Source organism: Anopheles bellator, chromosome 1 (genome assembly GCF_943735745.2).
Source record: "Anopheles bellator chromosome 1, idAnoBellAS_SP24_06.2, whole genome shotgun sequence".
Classification (NCBI taxonomy): domain Eukaryota; kingdom Metazoa; phylum Arthropoda; class Insecta; order Diptera; family Culicidae; genus Anopheles; species Anopheles bellator.
Genome location: NC_071285.1, coordinates 43,712,376 through 43,733,811, shown reverse-complemented (window position 1 = coordinate 43,733,811; position 21,436 = coordinate 43,712,376). Strand labels below are relative to the sequence as shown.

The window sequence follows — 21,436 nt, the reverse complement described above, 5'->3', positions numbered from 1 at the left end:
AGACAGACCACAGAAGGTTGTGGAGCAAGAAAAGAGATAAAATAGAACGGTAAAAGAGTCGAAAATATAGAAAAGTGTGCACTGCGGTGATTTTCAACAGATAGGGCAGGTTCTGACGGACAGGCTCGGGGAACGGCAACGGCGGCCGATGAGGTGGTGGTGGTGAAGTGAGTTTGTGTGGGGATGGTTGCTATTGACGGGGATGCTAATGGGCGTATTTTCAGCACGTGAAGCAGAGCGCACCAAGGAGCGCACCGGCCCTTAGGACGAACGCATCGGTTGTGTTAATTACTTTGGTCTGTGCGTGCAATTGTTTTTCGTTCATTTGGGACGGCACGCGGTAGACGGCGTGCCACGAGGCAGGGATTCGAGCTATCAACGGAGTGGGTTGGCTTTGGGGAAGTTGGTCACAGTGGTACGTTACCTGAGTGACTGGATTCTCTCCTGGTCTATATACAACATTGTGCAACGGTCGCTTCCGGCCGACGTAGTTGACGCACACGAACTCCAGCAGCGAGGCGTAGATGAAGCACATGCACACCCCGTCCCACACGTTCATCGCCGTCAGGTTGGACACGACCGGAAGTGTACTGCGGAAACCGTTTGAGGTGGTGAAAAAATTCAACATGGTTGTTACACCTGCACGATGGAGGCGCCCGGTTGCCCGTAGAACCACGTGGCCGGATGGCGCCGACGACGACGAGAAACAACAGTGACGGAGAGAAGAAAGAAAGAAAGAATGAGTCATGGCGGCTAACGGTCACTCGGAGGCTGCATTTTTAATGAGCGCATCGTATTTTAATGGATTCCAGTCCAGCCCAGGAGAGCTGTTGCATTTTCGTGCGTAGTCCGGATGTTGCGTGAGGCGTCCAAGCAGCGACAGTCAACCTGTGTTTGTGTGCGTCTGTGTGTTTATGTGCTTGTGGTGTTGCCGTACGTGTGCGCGCGAGTACATACAGATGATTTGTGCTTATCGGTGAGATGGAGGTTAGTCTACGAGTGTGCGCCGCGTTTGCGTGGCAATGAGGGCTTATGAGCCACCCTGATTTTAATGGCCATAGAACGAACGGAAAGCGTGAATGGGACGGGCAATGGGGCCAACACACGAAACAGCGCAGCGAACGGAAATCGGCCACGGTGCAGCGGAGCAGCTATGATTCCGAGGAGCAGCGAGCCAACGATCCAGTCAATTAAGCATGAAATGTAATGATACACGCTTCTATTATTATTATTCAAATCATTTTCTACCGGCCACCAGCATGCCGGGCCAGATTTGCAATGATTTTCCCTCCCCTCTCTATTCCCTGTTCCTCGTTTCCACTGTCTGCCATTGGGCATTGCAGCACCACAGTCGAGGGCAAATGATTGGATGGCGGATCGGCATTCCGCCGGTGAATTGGAAAGGATGATTGGTGGAGAAAAATAATTAAACTTCAATAATATGCCACTCACGGGTCTTTGGTGGTACGCAAAAAACTGCGATTGATATGAAACGAAAAGAGCGATAGAGAGCGACTCGGAAAAGTCGGCAAGTTCTGTCCAGTTGAAAGTCAATCAATATATTTTCCAATTTTCAATAGAAGCTATGAATTGCATTACTTTTATGGGGTACTTTCCGGTGGTGCTACTGCTCTTTTTTATTTTTGTTAAATGCCTTGCTTGCGATGATGAGTACTTGAATGGATTTCAATTGAAATTTTCCCTGTTTCGGGGTGGACAGCGAAATGGTATTACTGCATTTTTTTAATATTATAGAATAAGCACAGAAACAAATCCTGGAAAACTTCTTGTGAATGAATCGGAAAAAACTATCCAGCAGATCTAAGCAGATTATTTTTGAACAATAAACATCATTTTTGGACGTAAACAGTTTGACCGAATCGAGCAAATTCCCTTAGAACAGTATCATAACCAGTTTGACGTTACCGTGTTCTATACACAATCTACACTACCATGGGCTTTATTTCAAGTCGACGATGCCGTTTGAATAAGAAAAACGTCGATCACCTAGCCACACAACTGCCACAGTAAACATTGGAGTGGCAACATAGCAACGTTCGTGGTTGGGTCGGTCACCGGCTTTTCGATAGCCACATTCAACCACCATCGGCTTCGAAGAATCAAGCACCGGCAATCGACCGATCCTTGACACACTTGTTCACCACAGAAGCCATCGACCGGAAGTGGCATTGGGGTGCGGCGATCCTCCAGTACGTAGCGGGTCCTGTTTATTTGGGCACTGTTTATAGAAGCTCAATTTGGCCACAGGACGGACAAAAAGTCAAGAAAAACTGTCGACTGGCCGCGGTTGACTGTCCATGACATGGGGGTCTGCAAATGGAACATTGTGAGGTTGGTTTTTTGTCCACATTCTTGGGCTGCGCGCTGTCACGCAGAACAATCGACCACATGTGTCTGTCAACGCTCGTTGCGCTCCATCATCGGCCTATATACATACATATTTACATTTGTACATAGCTGCAGGAAAAAATGGTGCCGTAGATAGGTCTCGAACACGACAAGACAAGCACCGTTGGACAGATGGTGATAAAAATATAAGACTCAGGGTACGAAGCATTTATAATGATTAGAAACAGAACGAATGATCGAATGCCTTATTCGTACCATTTGACAGGTTTCAGTAAACGTCAATTTTTTGCACAATTAAGCAGTATTATACAACGAAGAAGTCGTTCCGTAGTGACTCTGGTGACAACGACTAGCAGCATAGGGCAGGACGCACGGACGTTACAAACACGGTAAAGCACGTCACACAGACCACGGACAATGAAGTTAGGGTACAAACACTGACAGAAACACACGCCGCGTGACGAAGAAAATCGGAGCGACAAGTACGGTGTTAGTTGGTTAGTTGATTGAATTGAGTGCGTTGCTTCCAGCACCTGTTCGATTGCAACGAAATGTCAACCATTTCGCTCGGAAAAGCTCGGAAACACAGAAGAAAGCATACAGACGACGACGGCGGAAAAGTGAGTGAAGGTTGGCGTGAAGTTAGTGGTGTGTGGATGGGTTGGGTTTGGGTTGCGCTTACCTATCATGACCCGTGCCGGGACCGCATTCCACTCGAGCCAGAACGTGATAAACGATGAGGTCACCAGTATGATGCCCGGTATAAAGACCGTCGTGAAATAGAAGGCTCGATCCCTCGTAAACATGAGATCTACCTTCAGGCAACTGTAATTACCTACGGGTGTCGCCGCCATCGCCGTCGCCGCCAACGGTCGCCGGTAATTCGGGAATTTTGGGGTGTTTAGTTTTCAACAGAAAAACAGAAAATTGTATGTGTGTTTGAGAGGCAGTTTTCGGGGCGAAAGTTGCATTTCATAGGTGGTCAAAATGGTTATTTTTCGCAACACCCAGCAATATGGGGTAAATATGAGCCACACCGGGATTCAAACGGGACGTCGGTAGCGAAAATAGGGACGAGTTATCATTACAGTAATCGTTATTGTTTTATGGTTGGTTTTGAATTTACAGTGTGTGAGAGAGGGAGACGAACAATGTACAGATTAAAAAGTAGAAGAAGAGATTAGAGGTAGAGAGAGAGAGAGAAAGAGAAGAAGAGAAGAGAGAAAAAATGATGATGAAAATAATATGTGGTAAAGCACTGCTGTCGATTAGAATCAATTTTGGAGTTAGTTTTGCTGCTGGATACTAATGGTGTACAATTTGCTGAAAAATTACACTGTATGCCACACTCGAGGGGCCAAATTAACTAACATAAACCTAAAACTTAAACAACCGAAAAAGAAAACGGATTAGTTTTGTTTCAATTCGAGTGCCGATCTTAGCATAGGAATCACTGCGAATGTATGTAATGAGTATTAAATGAATGTGACCGGGCTTATGAGTCGGGCCTCGGCATGAACGCAGGATGGCAAATTGGACATTCAAGCAAAAGAGATTCGAGCCTGCCATACGGACGAAGAAAACGGACGGAGCTGGAGCTAGTTAAAACAAACTAAATGCTATTCACTCACACAGACACACAATGATAAGTATTACTGATGGAGGCGCCTGGTGCTTGGTACGAATTACAAAAATTGGCGGCGCCAACCGGCATGCGGTAACATTCCACGATCGGCATTAACAGTCTTGCGAGCTGGAATTGAATTGAGTAACGTTCTGATCTACGCGATGCGGCTGCATTTGCTTTGCTAGCGCTGGCTTCGGCATGTTCGGTTGCAAAAAAGCGTTTGTCGGTTTGGTCATTAGCCCGAGAAGAGTGAGAGTGTGACATGTGTTTGGTGTGACAGCGTGAGGCCTCTGCCCGAAACGGCCCGTATGGCACCAGTGTTTGTGCTCCCCGGAGACTGGGCGATGATGAGGTGAATCGTTTGCTGAAACATGCTTCCGGCAGATGGAGAAAAAAAATACGATAACGTAAATGACAAAGTGGAAACTTATACAACCCATCGAGTGGGCACGATGGCAGCAGCGTTTGATCGAGCTGCACGGTTGGTTGGGTCAGCCGCTCGGCACAAATGACTGTTGTTTGTTCGTGAGATAGTTAGCGTGTTTGTCCCGCTAGCGATCGATCCAGCCTTGCATGTGTCCAGCCGGCGTGGCTGGGCGTGTCATAGAGTTCTGCGCGAGTGTGGTCGGTTTCTGTGTCTAGGATCGGTGGCGTCGTCCACGTGGTTGTGAGAGGTGGGTGTGCGTGAGAGAGTGTGTATGGCACTAGTGCACTAGTAGGTAGTAGCTGGCGTCCGTCGTCCGTCGCGATGCGCGATGCGATTTTGCCATTTACCTATCATCGAACGGGCCGGGACCGCGTTCCACTCCAGCCAGAAGGTGATGAAGGACGACGTCACCAAGATGATGCCCGGTATAAAGACGGTTGTGAAGTAGAACGCTCGGTCTCTTGTAAATATTAAATCCACTTTCAGACAACTGTAATTTCCTGCGCACGCACAAACGCACCGAACAATCGTTTGACGAAAAGATACAGTTTCATACAGTCAAACATGGGTCTGTTTGTTTGTTTGTTTGCTTATTTAAAATGTATGTTGAACGTTTTCGCAGTTTGCTGATGTTGATAGGTACTGCTCTACCGGGGATAGCACGACAGGCAGGGAGCATCATAACAGGGACATTGTCGGGGCGAGGGAGCAGCATAATTTTGGACTAACAGATGCCAACACGGGGGAAGAGGCACACGTGGGGAGAAGGCAATGCAAGCACATTCCGCTCAATTTTGGGATTGCAGCTAAATTTTGTTGTAAAGCACGTCAAACAAATCGGTATGTGGAGAACGAACAGAAAAAGATATTCAAAGAAAACCAATTGGTATTTACAGCAAAATCCTTTCCGGTTACGAAACAACATAAAAGCAAACGAATGTAGAACTAAATATGGCGAAAGCTTTCGTGCATGAAGTTCGTGGTCACCGTGGACCATGCTTCAATTTGCTGTGCAAAGCCATAATTTAAAAAAGCCCTGTCCAGAATAGAGCAAATGAAGGTGGTCAAACGAGTCGGCATAAGCATCGAACGGAAACAATAAAAACAAACGTAAAACCAACATAAAAAACATAAGTCCTACAGTTAGCGAAAGAAAACAACGGGACTAGGGGACTAAGAGGACATGTTGCTTCTTCGAGCTTATGGAAAAGATTGAAATAGTGTTTAATGATGGTATGTACCTTGCTCCTCAAAGCGTCTCTGACATAAATTACAAAGAAACTCTTCGTCTTCTACCGACAGTGTTTGTCCTTCGGCTGATGAAGAAAATGTTTGCACACATGCAGAATGTCAATTCAGTTGGGGTATCATAACGCATAGTTTCACGTAGGTTGGATAACGGGGGTTCAGTGGAGGATCAGTTCGGTATTCGTCGGTTTTGATTTGGCAACGTTTGGAATCGAAACGAAAAAGAAATCAAAGTACCGCGTGGGGAATCCGATGTTGGTTTGAAGGAACTACAAGATGAACTCATTAACACCTCATACGCTGAGCGCAAGAGTCCTAAACAGGGCTGGTAGTTAAGAAAACGATAGGTTTAAAAGCGTGAAATAAACGTGTGGAAAGTGAACAAAGAGGTGCTGTATAGACTTTAAAATTGAATATAAGAATTGGGTGAGTTTATTAGGATCAGCTTTAGCAAAAAATAATGCGAATAAAGGAATAGATATTTAAATACAAATATCGATTGAAGTATCCTAGAAACTTGTACGATGCTAATATCTATGGCACATAACACGAAATTTTATCAAATTTTGTTATTGAAATCATTACTTCAATTGAGTATAATTAAGTCAATAAAATAGATCCTCAGGTAAAAGGGTTCGATATCAATAATTGGAAAGAACTAAGCAAAGAAAAATGGAAGAGAAAATAATTTAAACTACAACCAAAGTGCAAACTGAGTTAAAACACGAAGGGCGAGGGAAATAAAGTTCAAAGAACCACGCAAACTATGAATTCGACTAAAGACACGCAAAAAGTTTGCGCCAATGCTTCAACTAAACCTATGCTATCGTCTGCATCGGTCACAATAAATGAAACAAAACCATAAAAAAGGCGATCGGCGAAAGTGGTGCGCATAATTTAGCCATTAACACCCCCAGTGGACCGCCCCATAGTGGGTGTAAACATGGCCAGGGGAGAGCGAGAAAAAAAAACACACAGCGAGAAGTGCACACAATTAAACGAATGGGCGCCTTTTGCCAATCGAGCGTGATTTTTCTGTTATTTGTTTTTTTGTTGCTTCATAAACTTCCAATTTTACTCAACGCGTCCAGTCGTTGATGCTCCATTGCGCTCCAGACAGGAACGGCCGACTCAGCCTCGCGCTCGCCGTAATTATGATTACGTCAATGTGGCGCTTGTGCCTTGCAGAGAAGAATTTGCATGTTTTCTGCGCGATTACTCAAACGGACCGGAAAGGCGCCTTCCGTTCGCGGCGCTAACGAGCTCTGAACGGCAGGCACCAAACCGGAAGTCCCCCGGCTTTGGAAAGTTTATCTTTTTTATGTCGAATTCAAAAACGAAAAGATAACGAAAATGATAAGAAGTTGTTTTTTCATTCTAGCTGGAGTTGGTCAAATATTTAATGGGTGGCAAAAAAAGCGTTATTATTTCATCAAAACAAACACGTTTGTTGCATTCACAAATTGCTCAATCGGTCTAATTGGGGGTTGGCATTAGTTAACACAATAGCGAGACTACAGGCGACACGGATAGGGCACAGAACTCAGCAAATCCGTTCCGAATCGAGATGCTTTCGAGAGGACTTTTGGATAGTTAATTGGTTTGGTGACGGGCATCGGTTGAATTATGCCAATGCCCATCGTTGTTTGATTAATGATATAAAAAGATTATTAATTACCATTGGTGGCATGGACAAACACTAGATCAGGGCAGGATAATATTAGAAAACACAACTGAAAACACTACAAATCAATCACGCAAGACAAAGTACAGAAGTAAAAGTAAACAAGTCTAGTAAGAAAAGGTCTCATTTCTTAAAACGGGTCCGAAATTGGGGAATAAGGGAGGACAACGATAAATTTTTAAATTCCAACTCCGCAGCGGAAAACAGGTTTCCCACCGGAGTGGACTGCACCGAATTTCCGGATTGCGACGCCCGGAACGGGACACGGTTCTTACCTCTCCAGCTCGCCTTGATGGGACAGGCGATCGTTTGGTTTTGAATCAAGTACGCATTTAGGGTCGTCAGTGAAGGGCTCTTCCGCAGAGTGTCCTCGTCGTTCTTCCAGACGTACGTTATTGCCGATTGTTCATACGATACTGTGCGGGAGAGAGAGAGAGAGAGGGAGACAGAACCAAGACGTTAGGGAAGAAGCCGACGAGCAAGGCGACCATGCTTGTTATGATTTGCCGTCAGTAAGGGCCACTTTTCAGAGGCCACTGGTAAGCGAGTGGTACGCGGAAGAACCTGCTCCATTATGTTTATGTTCAATTTGACTTGGGCAGGTCGGTATCGTAATAAATTGTAAGTAAATATTGCCGTCCTTTTGCTGGGCAAACACGAGAACAGTACCGGAAAATGTAGGGAAATCTTTATCTATGTAGTGAATCGAAGATGATTTGATTAAATTTTCAAGAGTACGACAGTGTCCGATTAGTTGGCACAACCAACAAATTGATTAATGTAACTGGCGTTATTGCAATCACCGCATTAGCATACCCGATGCCCCAAATTTTTTTGTATTAAATAATGGTTCATTGCTGCCCGTTGTCGTAGGTATACTTACTGCTCTCTAACGCGAACGAACACAGGGGATCGTCGAAAGGAAATATGTTCAGCCGACCCTGGCACGATAGGATGAGGTGGCGTCTGAAGGAAATGTAAAATAAAGCGAGACAAGGGGAGACGGAACACGGTGGCCGGATATCCGGTTGTAGCGGACGCATCCGGGAGATATGCATATTAATTAGTGGCTCCAGATTTATCGGTCCGAAGATGTTTTTACAGTTGCATACCTCATCAGATAATTAATCGTTCCGTTACGGTATATCCGCAGCGCGAAGTGCATCGGTATGATCGGATCCTTGAAGTCGCCGTGCATGATGAAGTATGTATCCGGTAGCCAAATATCCTCGTGGTGATGTATTGCGTTCAAATATTCATACTGCGACTGGTTTGCGTACCGTAGCCGCGGATCGAACCACTGTTGCTGCAGCAAAAACTCGACCTCGTATTTCTACACCGTAGTTCGGCCGGCATTGGGCGTTTGTTGTTGCACGGGTTGTTAATATAAAACAAAAGGAAGGATAAAGAGCATATGTTTGTTAAGCACCCGCCCGTCGGGCGTCCAGGTTGCGAATAAATAATGTGTAGCGTTTATGAATTTTAGAAACAACAACGCGTTTCCCTACTGTGGCCGATGGTTGACCACCAACCAACTACTCACCAAACTAGACTCGTCTGGCGATGCTAAGCTTAATAGTAAAACGCTAACGTTCACAGTCAATGTTCCTGGAAAGATTCCAAACACGGAGAGCAAAACTGTAGCCACCGAACTGAAGCCATGGTTCGCGGATTGCGGTTGGCGGAAATGGTGTTTCCGAACTTTCGTCATTAGTTTACGAACTAACTTTCGCAATCGGGTTTACGGTAATCGGGCTCGTGCAATCTGCATACAAACGGTACTCTACTGGTTTGATTAAAAACGAAGTGATGAAACAAAACAACCGAAATGCCTAACGAAGTCAATCACCGAGCCGCGAGTTGGTGGTGCGTATCGTCTTGGTAAGGTAGATTTCGCTAAAACGGCGGCACAACAACAGGATATAGTCGGTGCAGAATTGTACAATCGAAAGGAGTGTGATTTAAGCGTGATTCAGAGTGGAAAGAAACTGAAGATGTATAGTTTTTATAGAATAAATAAAGCAAAATTGGCTTCGTTTTTTACATTCTACAAGTAATAGTATGATCCCAATCTGATTGAAGAAAAAACATAAAACCGTGATATCGTTATTTGCTTCCCAAGGCCGTAGAGTAATGGAATTATTTTACATAAGTCATCAGATGTTGGCAATAATGCTGTGCACTTTAAAATACAGTGATCAACAGTTAGTGGGCAGAAAACATACATAAAACAAACAAAGAGAAAGCAAAATCACCATTAGCAAGCACATTGATTTGTCGGTGTGCAGCAGTGGCATCGTAAAAGTATGATCATCTATATTCTACCGAATGTTGCTACTTATGTTGCAACGCGTTGGAGACGAATGCAATATAAACACTGGTACACATACAGCCGGCAGTGAGAACACATAAAAACGGAATCCATTCGCATCCAGGGTTAGGATATGCTAAATACGCGCGACACGAAGTACGACTAGTCCGAGGAAATGCAACACAACATAGAATCAGTACTAGGAGCATGAAAACGAAGCAATACGAAGGAACGGACGAACAAAGAAGGTGTAGCGGACGAAATATTGTAGCAGAGTAAAACACTAGGGCACAAGGGAAAGCAAACGGACCACGATTCTGGGGTCGTCCTGGAACACGCATATCCGGTATGTGTTTAGCCATTTCCGGCGTGTGCATGCCACAGCAAAAATCGGCATCTGCAAAGAGGAAGAGATAAGAAGAAGAAGCAAAACAAGAAGACATGGCATGGCATTCGGTTCGGTTCGGTTCAGGCAGCTGTAGGTTTGGCCATTCCCCGTTCGCCTGAGGAGCGGGGCGCCGGTCAAGAGAAGTTCGTGCATGGTTCTAGTGTTTCCTTTCCCCCTGACAGTTTGGTGAAAGTTTGGCTTGGCGCTCGGCCGCTTAGTTTAGTGGGAAAGGTGTATGAAGGTTTGGCTGTCTTTGTTTTGTTAGAAGAGTTTTGCTTTAACGGCAAACCACACTATTTTAAGGGACTAGACATGGGGCCGATGGCCTTGGCGAGTTCGAGTTCTATGGCGAACGATGGTATCGCAAAGAAAAGGGAAAAAACCAACACAGCAACACAACCGTACCAGAACAATGAAATATTTACAATTATATAGAACACATACACAAATAGAAAACAAAACGGAGAAATGCTAACCACACTGCAGTGAAGCGAAATAAGGAATAAAGGTGAATAAAACCAAACTGCTACGGAGTAAAGAAAGAAAAAAGTTATTGCAACAAAACCACTCAGCTAAAGAAGGCCGCAAACGGACGAACGACACTGAAAAACATGAGCGAATGTACAACAAGAAAATGATTTCGGCGAAACACAACATATGAAACAAATTCCACAACATGAGCGTATAGCTACCACAGTCTACAAGGGGCAGCTGAAACCGGGTCATGTCAGCACAGTTTTGTGCTGGTTTTGTTACGTTAGACTTTCATTCTTTAATATTCCGTGCCCCGCGGAGGACAGCCCGATGTTTTGGGTCAATGTTTTTTAAAGTGCTTCAGATGCTTTACTGTAACGCTACTAAAATAGGAAAAATTGGCTTCTGCCATAGTGTTATGGGATGAGCGAAAAATGAAAATCACAGTTGAGATCACATTCCAAAAGATGGACTACTCTAGAAGAGAAACCTAGAAAAGCAGGTTTTCACGTATCGGTAAATAGGGTTCGTAGCTTTCTAACTTTTGCAAAGTAAATGGGAGGCTTCAATGGTACGGTGTTTTGCTAAGAAATAACCAAATAAAAAATGAAACTAAAAATCTCAAACTCCTGTAATCGCTTGCATCGGTCAAAAGGTGTGTTTGTTGCACTGCACTTGAGCCAGGAGCCGGGAGGTTTCTACTAGTGCCCAGCGGCTCGATCTCGCGGATCGTTCGCGGCTGAACGCCGGCCTACTTACCGTCCACTGGTGGCAGCAGCCGTTTATCGTAGCGGGAATTTTTTAACAGATGATCTAAAATTTCCTTATCCGACTTTCCTTCGGCGAATCTGCGGAGATGGTCGAAGCAGAGACAAGAACACGATACGAGTGAGTGAGTTGAACGGTGAATTTGAGCGCAGCGCAAATCGAATGTACAGAAAACAATAAAACCTAAACGAAACGTAACCACGCACGTAATCAGGGGGATGCAGTTAAAACTAACTTAAATGACCTAGAAATAAATAGTCAAATACTGCTTTCGCAACCAACTTTCATTTAGGAAACATTCGTTTGGCTCAGTTTCTTGCGAGCTAGCTTTCTTGTGCGATCTTTTCGATCCTCTGATCGCATTCGATCCTCTGCATGTACCGGTGACTTAAAATTTATTGTGATTTTTATTTACCGAACTCTTCCTCTTCTGTTTGGCAAAGTTAGACATTATGGTAGAGAAATAAACAATGCAGCTGTTAGGATTAAAGTTTGTTTTTGTTCATGTGATTTCTACAAGTTGTTTCGGTTGCAGTACATGCGGCAAACAGTGGACACTATATTGAGCAAAATGAGGAAGCGCATTCTCTAAGTGATAATTTCGGGCTGATTGCCCGTTTGAAGTGTGCCGCTTTAGAACAGGATAGCTTGTTGGCTTTTGCTATGTCAATGAAAGCTGGCATGATAATCGTCAACTAAATGGTTACAATTTACCCCGTAAGGTTTGATAGAGCGAACCACTAAAGTAACGTAAGTAGGAATAAAAAATGATTCAACACAAATAAAATACAACTCATGTAATGTAAGCTGAGAGTTGATAAGAGAAATGCGTCAAGTGAGAGATGAAAACGCAAGCCGCAAGTGAAGAAAGATATAGAACAACAAAACTGGGGAAACAATATGACCAAAGCACGATGGAAACCAAACGACCCGGATGCGGAACCAAAGCCATAGGCGCGACAACCAGGTCCAGATGATGGCGGTATGTGGATGCGAGATTTCGATAGGCCATCCCCGCGGGTACTTACATTGGGTGTGCTGTGTCTGAGGCAACTGTTGGTATCGTTAGATAACATAACGCTAGTAGTACACTAGAGGCTGCGTATAAACAAAGTGAATGTCTTACAAGATGGTGACTACTGGTTGCTTTCGCTACCGGCAGGATGGCCTCGTCCCGATGGCGGCCGGCCCTGCTCTGGACGTTCGGCTGGCTCAGGTCGTTGGTCCGGCTGCACCAGGAGCCACTCGGCGGCCCTCGGTTGGACGGTGTGACAGTGAAGGTAGGTACGTTCGCCACCGGACGGCCCGGCTCAGCCCCGCTGGCCAGCGGACCATCTTGGAGACGCCGTGCGTTCGACGCTACCAGATGACGGCTGAGGAATTGCGTGAGCTTGTCCAGCACGATTGTCGAGTACTCGTCGAGTACGGCCGCCGGTGAGCAAGACACGCTGAAGAACGGTGCGCAGCTGGCGGGCCAGCTTCCTCCATGTGGTTGTGACGGCGCTTTCAACTGCGGTTCCTGGTCCGACGCAGGTGGCGCTTTAGCGGGATTCGACGTTGGGTGGCGACGACGTACCTTGAGGTTTACGGTTGCCGCTCTGGGTGCTGTTCGTTGCTCGGGCTGGCCATAGTGCTGGTAGGGTTCGAGGCTCGCAAAGTCCACCGTTTGATCCGATCGCGGCACTCGATACTGAGGGCGGAGCGCACTTTCACACAAGAAACCCATGTTTGGACATCTGCAAAGAGTTGGGGAAACGGATCAGATTATAATGCTACGCTGTTCGATTATTCTGCTTAGGTTTCTTAGAACATGAAACATGGCTGATGAACGAGGCGCGAAATAAATCCACAAAAATGGGATTTCGAAAAATATGCTTAGCACCATAAATCATGGTGACACACAGCACCGCGAGATTATGCCCAGCAATGAACCATTAATTTAAAATTAATACTAATTCGATTACCAGCCCGGCACTGTGGCATGACTTGGCGTCCAATTCTTAATCCCACTTCCGGTGGTGCTCGCGCTTCCCAACAAGATGATTACGAACGATTATGGAGTTTCTCCGACCGACAGTGAAATAGAAGAAATCGAAATGAAAATAATCTTTTCCACTGCTGACGGAACGGTACGGGAAACGGAACGATTCCCCGAAGGCCACCATTAAATGAACGAGTGAGATCAAATACTAAGACCACCAACATGAGCAGTAAAAACGGGGTCGCCAGAAGGTGACCATAAAATGTGGTCAAATATCCTGAGCATTGCACGCCGCATTGTGCGCCGTTCTGATTATTTGCGTCGAATAATTACGCAACCAAAAACAACCAAAAACTAACGCTAGTAAGGGTCCTGCGAGTTCTGAGAGAGGGAGAAAAGGAAAGAGAGAGAGAGAGAGAGAGTGCTTAACCGTTCAAGTGCCATGGTTTGAAAATGCATTAAACATCTTGTGAGCCACCGTCGGCTTGGGCGGCCGTCAGGCCCGAACCTCGAGCCCGCATTAATCCCAATTGGTATTTCAAACAACGACATTGTTCGCCCATTTGGCCACCCGCCGATAGCCGCCGTTGCCTGAGGGCTTCTATATTTTTATTTGCAGCCTACAAAAGGAGGGCCGGGCGCAAAGCGCAAGGCCCTTGAGCCTGGAGCGGGCAGGACGTGGAAAACAGGACTTTGCAAGGTATTCGCACGGGAAATCGATTCCAACTTTATGTGCTTCTCTCTCGCAGTCTTTAGTCGTTTATGAACCAGCACTTCGATCTTTACGATCGATCTACTAGTAGCTCTGTGTTCGGGTGTGTGCGTCTAATAGAAAACGACTGTCGTCCCAAGGCACCTTTCCATCTACCTTTTCACGTTTAACGGCACCGGCTGGCGATGGGTTAAAGTTTGCACGAAGTGCTAAACCAAGTGGTTTAATTGGATGGAAGTCGTAGGGCTCGTTGGGCAAATCATTCTACCAATTTTGTTGCTGGCTCTGTGTGGGAGCACCTTTACTATTGTTTGATCGAAGCGTTGTGCAGTTTTGTTGCAGCCGCACAAGAGAGCTTCCAGGCCAATGTACGCTCATGTTTCGGGCCTACTCGCAATTTTCGACAGTAAATCCAAAGTGTAACATTCATTTGGATCAGGAACACTTCAAATAGCACAGCGTTTGGAGCTCCCATAAGTCACACTCTGATAAAATCTTCAAATTTGATTCGTAATTGCAAAATCGATGGAATGTATAACCTCCAGCGATGGCTCTGGGGCTGTTGCTTTTGCTGGCTGAGCGCAGTTTCGTCGTATTTTCCATGTCCATCGACAAACAATGCGATGCGCTTGGGATGATTCAGGGACAGTGACCGTGAGTTTTGGTGTTCCTATTGCTTCCCGAACAATGGTGCATTTCATTGTACGCCTGCATGTCCTGTGGGGCGATTCGATGGAGAAATTGTGGAAAGAGAAAAATACTAAACGCAACTCATTTTCAGTATTAAACCGATTGCATTCCATAATCGCTGGACGCTGCCCTGAGGACGGTCGAGGCGAGGGCTAGCGATGAGTATTACGGTTTTTGTGCTGTCCCCGGACCGGCGCATTTGCCAAGGGATCACCCGACGCACTCTAATGCCCTGACCCATTAGCGGCCGGGATCCCAATCTATCTAAAGCCGCCGTGACTTTGAGCTGCTTCATGTTTGGGATGAAAATTCCATAAATTTGTCAATAGCGCTCCACAGCGATGGGCGACATCGTCCCACGGTGGCTGGGGACATGACATTGCACACAGTCCCCAATCCCAGTGAGGCACATTAATCAAACGATTAATTTGAAAAACCCCGGAGGAGCCCGACGCCGAACTCAACACATCCGAAGAGGGACCTCTCTCTTTGGGGAATAGCGCCCAGCTGCAGGGCGAGCTTTGGGTATGCTGTAATGAAATTAGTTGGATAATTAATTATCACTGCAGCACACCGGAGATGGCCAGTGCAGCATCGGATAGGACACGGTGTACATACTTGGGCATTTTAGTGAAATGGAAATATGATTAGAGCTCCGTTGGTGTATTAATGAAAAGTGTTCTACGATTTACGGACGTACTTTATGGTCTGTGGTCTTATTGAAGGCCAGCTGACGGCCAAATGGTGGCGGATAATGTATGTAAAGTGCGCAACGCTTGTGAGGTAAGTTTTGCGAAACAGTTTAATCAGTTAAATAAACATCAAATATATTGGAGCATATCTCTCAAAGGAAATAGTTTGTTACCGCCACATTTGGTAAAAATATAAATTATTTAAATTTACAAGATGACCCTGTTTGTTGTAATTTTTATCCATGTTACCGAAAGGATAAAAATGGTCTTTCTTTTGAGAAAGTTTAATGCCAAATTTTTTTTTCCATTCAGTTGTTATATTAAGCATTGATTTTCTTGCTTAAGGTTTCCGTTTTAGTACAAACTAAAATTTAAACAATTTTAAGAGATAGCGTATAGTTGTGTTATAACATTTTTGTTAAAAAAGTTACCCAACCTAATTTGTTTAAAACATGAGCTTCGTCCGAAAATAATTAACCCAACTCTATTTAGTAAAAACCTCTGTTTACCATTTTAAACTTTGCAGTTTAATATGTGGTTGTGGAGAGGTGCCGCAGCATCACGCTCACCTTGTGCCACCCCAATCCGTTGGGCAGTTTAATTTCAAAACCCAAACGTGAAGCGGCAAAGGATGCACCCAACCCAATGCACACCAATCCATAAATATTCATATGCGCGATGGATGACTAATTTGCCGCGCGCCGGGTCGGCCCGAAAATGAAGTCGACTGTAAGCAAATGCATTTTGGAACCGGCCTGATGAGGACACGCACGCTGCTGGTAAAGTGCAAAGGCCAAATATGTGTTGACATTATTTAATTACCGCCGTGGCACTATCAAATTGCATCAGATAAATTATGCGATTCCCGGTGGTTCGCGGTGGTGGTTGTTACCGATCCGGGCAGGCTATCGCAGTACAGCCATTTCCGTTTACGTTCTAATGATGTTTGGCCACGAGTTCAACGGACCGACTTCGACCGAAGGATACTATTACCGCTGCGTAATGATTAATTGGCAACGTTGGTTCAAGTTTCACTTTCTTCGCGCCATCGTTTATTTGCTGGTATCGAATGTGGCATTTGATCAGTGAATGTGTCTGTGCGCAAGCAAAGGGATCTCACGTTTCAAAAAGGTGACGATGATGTCAAAAGTACTTTCATGTTTTATTTCTATTCTACTGCAAAGGCTCGCTCCGGTTTGGTGAATCGAACGCGACTAGCACCAGACATCTTGCGAATGTCTTGCCCTTTCGATTTAAATATTCAAAGCTCAATGAATGTTTCACGGCGGAGAGCTCAATCAGAAAGCGTATCGATGATGATGCCATCGTGGCACTCCTGGCAGTCAGGGTGTCGACATCGAGACCGGAGCGATACAGCTGAAGCAGCTGGCTGCGTGTACTCGATGCTAATGTTTTATTTATCACCCCATCGGCGCGTGTTGTGACAAGAATTAGGGGAGCGCTTGGCATCTGCTGGCATGGGGCGTATTTTCTTCACTGGTTAATGCAAGATCCTTAGGACTCGGGGCAGTTTGCCAAACGTCAGTACACAAGTCCATGCCGGTCGGAATCACTGAACCTTCCCGAGATTTTCTTCGAAGAACCGGAGCGGAGCGCCAAGTCCTGAACCGGTTTCGAAAGAGGATCCGAAAAGCCCGGGGCCGAAGTGTCGAGTTTATTTCATTATGATTTTGTCGAGTCGAGGCGAAAGTCTATGACAACAATTTGCTTTATTGGGTCGTCGCCTGCGGGTGCGCCTGCCAGCTAAAGGCCCTGGGTGGCCTATCGCTGTCAAAAGCGATCCAATCCGCCGCATCCCGAACCTAAATGGGCAAATTAAGACATAATAGTCGCGACGTTGAATTGGGAATGGAAAGTGCAAAATAAAAGAAAGAAAACACGGTCGGAAATGGAAACTTTTGCGCCAGGAAGAAATTCGCTGTCTCATTTTGCTGCTTAACAATTCAAATTTTTCAAACTGGCGCAAAAGTTCCACGCCGTAAATATTTCAGCCAGCCGCGAAGCGTTGCGGAGTTTGAAGTTGTAGTTCGGCTGGGGCGCTTCTTGTTGCTTGTGATTCGTGTTTTCCGTGTTTTTTTGAATCGGCTTTGGGACGTTTTCGAGAGACATCCGGAAGCAAATTGAAAACAATTTTTAGATCCTTCTTTCTAGTGTAGAACTGAACAGGAATTAAGAATACCTAACTTTTACTGGTATAATTGTATTTGACAAATAGTACTTGATGAATACAAATTAATTAAAAAAAACCTAAGTGAAAGTAACTAAGAGCAACAATCCATCTTCATATTGGAACCCTGTTTGTACCACATCATACAAGCAAATTTCAATCGCATTTTAATGCGACCAAATCAACTTCTTTCTAATTTTTTTAAAATAACGATTCACCTAATTCATCTTCCAGGGTCCCTGATTCTCTCTGCTGAGACCCACGATTAGTTATGAAATCTTCTTTTGTGAAGACCTTTCTTTCCTTCGCGCTGACGCTTCCGATTCCGGTCACGTAATACATCACGGACCTCACGGACCCTGGCAATTATTCGCTTATCCTTCTATACGATATCGAATGTCCATTAGTCTGCCGGACAGGCTCGCGGGGTCAGCGGACTCAAGTGGCTTTTGCGGTCAGCCCGGTCAAGGATGCTGATGGCAAAACTTTTGGCCACGACCACTAGCATCCACCATCGGGTGGGTGTTTTTTTTCTCCCCGATTCGTAATGACTTTTTTAGTAAGCATAAAGTGCACGAAGCAGTGCACCGCAGTGAGAGTGCTCGATTGTTGCACTGCGCGATAGTGCAACGCGCAGCAATCGAAAAAGGACACTCGCTCGGGCGAGGAGAAAATCGCCAAATTCGATTCGTTGAGTGCACGAACAACAAGAAAGAAGTTAGCCCTTAATGAAGATTAGATTATCGAAACGGTTGCGCAGCGTTCAGTGGTACCCGCCACCAGTTACAGTGCGAAACCAGCCAGCGAAAGAGTGCACCATAAATTTAAACTTTTTAGCGGTTTCTTTTTTCTCGCTCGAAACGTCTTCTTTCACGATTGTGGCCCCGAAAAACCGTGCACCGTGGGACAGACCAAAAGAAGGGCCCACCGTTTGTTGGCTTCCATTTGGAGCGTTTTTTTTCGGTGGGACGAGGAAACGATCGAATCAATCGCCAAACGCTGGAAGAGGGAAGAACCGCTCGCTTGTAATGATGATTATGCTTACGGTTACGAATTTCCAGCTGGCGCGAAAAATTGTTGGAAGAATCATAAATTTGGTATTATCTTTCGCTTGGCTCATATATTTCCGTGTTCCAGACAACAAACGACTCCAGGATGCGAAGGGGACTGTAGCGGCGCATAAAAACGAACGGCGTAACAAGATGAAGACTAGGTTAACACAAACGCAGACCGTCGACCTAGACCGGAAAGCATCACCGGAGCCGAGGCGCACCGCTTAATGTTTCCGAAACGCTTCGGCGTGGTGCTTTTAAGTTGATTTCCGCGTGTGCGAGTCAAGAAAAGTAAAGTGGATGTTGCAATATAGGTAATGGCGAACATGATTACTTCTGGAATTGATAATGGTCTTGTTTTATTATGCTCGAGAACCTCCGAGCGGACGAGTGTGCGAAGCCTCGTTTCATGAGTGTCCCAAACGGAAGATTTTGTTGTTGTTTTGGCCACTCCGTTTTCCGGTGACCTCATTTGAAGATTATCAAACTTCCAACCCTCACTGGCTCGAGTTCAGCTAATTTATCGTCGGCTTACGTGCAGCTACCGTTCCTTCTTCGTTCCCCGTAACACCAAGCAATTCAATTAACATGATTGCCTAACGAAAGCCCGACAAAAAGCATTTTGTTTTTAAATCAAACACTCCGAAGACGATCGATCCTCGAAGGACTCAGCTTCGGAGGTGGTCACCATCGTGTTCACGTTAGAGTATCGTTTGCGTAAGAAAATTATCTACAAACAAGTTTAAATAAAAAATGAGACAAACAGGCGGCAAGAACTTTTCTTCGCCACGCCAAAAGCGCCCGCGAGCGTGGCTGAATTGGAAAGATAAACGGCCGGCTGTCCGGTCAGGAGGAACAATGTATAATTTCACTAACCAAATCAAGAGCACGAGCGTCCCGGGCACCCGGCACTTGGCAGCACTTTGAATGGTTAACGATTTTAAAATGGTGGCCCCAGCCAACAGAGGACAGCGTGCGGCCTGGCGGGCGAAATTAACGAGTAACTTGCGCGTCCAAAGTTCAAAAGTTGATGAATTTATTATTCTCGCTCACGTAAAGTACGCGGCGAATCCGATCTGGAGCCGCTTCGAACCATGGTCGGTTGTTGTTTTACCATTTTCCATAATAACCATTTCGTTGCAAACTCTGCAGCGAGCGAAGAAAATAATTTTTCCACTTTTATGGCCCCTCCTCAAAAGGTTGGAGCTCAGATAAAATAATCAATTTCCTTTAGTCCGTGCGTAGACTCATTGGGCAAATTCAGGAGCACCCTGGAAAGGACACAAATCGAATTAGCCTGTCGAACTGGCTTGCGTAAGCCAGCGTTCGGGCGGCATGATTGCTGATGGTGTTTTTACCATTTTTTACGCTCTGTGTGCTGCGTATAATCCAGCACCGGTAGAAATCGAAGGCCCTAACCTCGAAAATACCGCCCATGAATCATTCATGGACGCCTGTGAAATGCAACCCTCGAATTTTCTCGACATCCTACCGCTTGAAGTTCTTGACTTTAAGCTTACATTGGGCACGTACTTCCGCTTTGGCCGAGCTTAAACGAACGGCAAACATATTCATCAAATATGCAAGACTTGGTGCAGGATTTCTCAAGCGGATCTTCTATTTGATAAGCGCCTGGCGATAACGAATGTTTAACCACCAAACACACACAAACGCCAACGCGGTGGCATTAATCTGTTCCGATCGTCCCGATGTTGCCCGGGAAGTGCGCGTAAATCCCGGCAAGTGTAGCTTAGCCACCACCGAGCCAGTCGAGACTGTAGCAAATCGGACGCGATGTTATCGTCAACTTATCCGACCTTACTCTATCTAGCCACAGGACTTCACAAGGATTACGGCAGGAGTGGCGTACCGTCGTCCTAAAGGGCGAAACTTGAAACCGGCACTGCTGGACACCGAAGACCGGGAGGAGTTTTCCCTGAAAATTGTCTTGAATGTGAACACCCAGCTCACTGGTGACGAAGCCGGCCCTGATGCGTGTTTTAATCAACGTTAAGTGAACAAATAAATATTACACAAAGAAACAGAAACCGTGGAGTGTTTGGAAAATTTATGTGTTTTTCTCGTACAAAACACACCGATTCACGAACGACGGTTTCGTTGGCCACGGCCATCAAAACGCTTTGTAGACACTTACTTGCTTAGCTGCCAACTGACAAGGCAGGTTTCCCATTTCGCCCTTATAGTTTAGTTTGTTGCTTTGTGGATAGATAAGTTTTTCGGGTCCGTGTATATTGCAGGACCCGATAAGGGTCTCTCAGTGTTTAATTAACAACGACAGTCCTTTATACCGTGAATCAAATTTAACTTTGGCTATTAATATTAAAGGTTGTTTGAAAATTGTGTCCCTACCGAGCAGATGCCGATCCTGTAACCCGGAGGATAGAGAACAATAGACCAAAAACGGGTTGGTGAGCAAACGTTGCCCCGAACGTGCAATGCTCATGATTTGCTGTTGCGGTGATGGCACCGTGTGTTGCATCACCTGAAGGCTTGCATTTTATTGATTAATTTTGTTCACTTTGAAGTAGCTTTACTATCGCTGCACCTGGGCGCAAGAACCATTCTATCCTGAACCAGTAGTTTTGGTGCATCAGCAGCTTGTGCTGTGTTCGGTTAGATTGACAATAGTCTGCATTAGTTCAAAAGCGGTGTCGGAAGTCCCAACGAGACAAGAGTCTCTTCATCAGTCGTTAGTCCTTACGTTTGTTAGAATTGGCGGAAAACGGGATTCGAAGATGGCGGCCGCTCGGCTTGGTCTAATTTTTGTTTGTTTGCAATCAAACTGTTACACACTCGACGAGCC

The 21,436-nt window shown here is 45.5% G+C and overlaps 1 protein-coding gene across 1 annotated transcript in view; it reads right to left on the bottom strand.

The window, feature by feature from the left end:
- The window catches only part of LOC131215668 (gamma-aminobutyric acid receptor subunit alpha-4), a 28,838-nt gene extending 15,815 nt beyond the window's left edge, over positions 1–13,023 (bottom strand). Inside the window, exons 1-11 of the mRNA XM_058210060.1 lie at positions 12,326–13,023; positions 11,713–11,727; positions 11,289–11,377; positions 9,978–10,064; positions 8,900–8,964; positions 8,469–8,689; positions 8,240–8,322; positions 7,632–7,772; positions 5,666–5,740; positions 4,772–4,924; positions 425–639 (exon numbers count right to left, since the gene is read on the bottom strand). Of these exons, the coding sequence (XP_058066043.1) occupies positions 425–639; positions 4,772–4,924; positions 5,666–5,740; positions 7,632–7,772; positions 8,240–8,322; positions 8,469–8,689; positions 8,900–8,964; positions 9,978–10,064; positions 11,289–11,377; positions 11,713–11,727; positions 12,326–13,023 (1,842 nt within the window). The remainder of the gene's footprint in view (positions 1–424; positions 640–4,771; positions 4,925–5,665; positions 5,741–7,631; positions 7,773–8,239; positions 8,323–8,468; positions 8,690–8,899; positions 8,965–9,977; positions 10,065–11,288; positions 11,378–11,712; positions 11,728–12,325) is intronic.
- Positions 13,024–21,436: the final 8,413 nt, after the last annotated feature.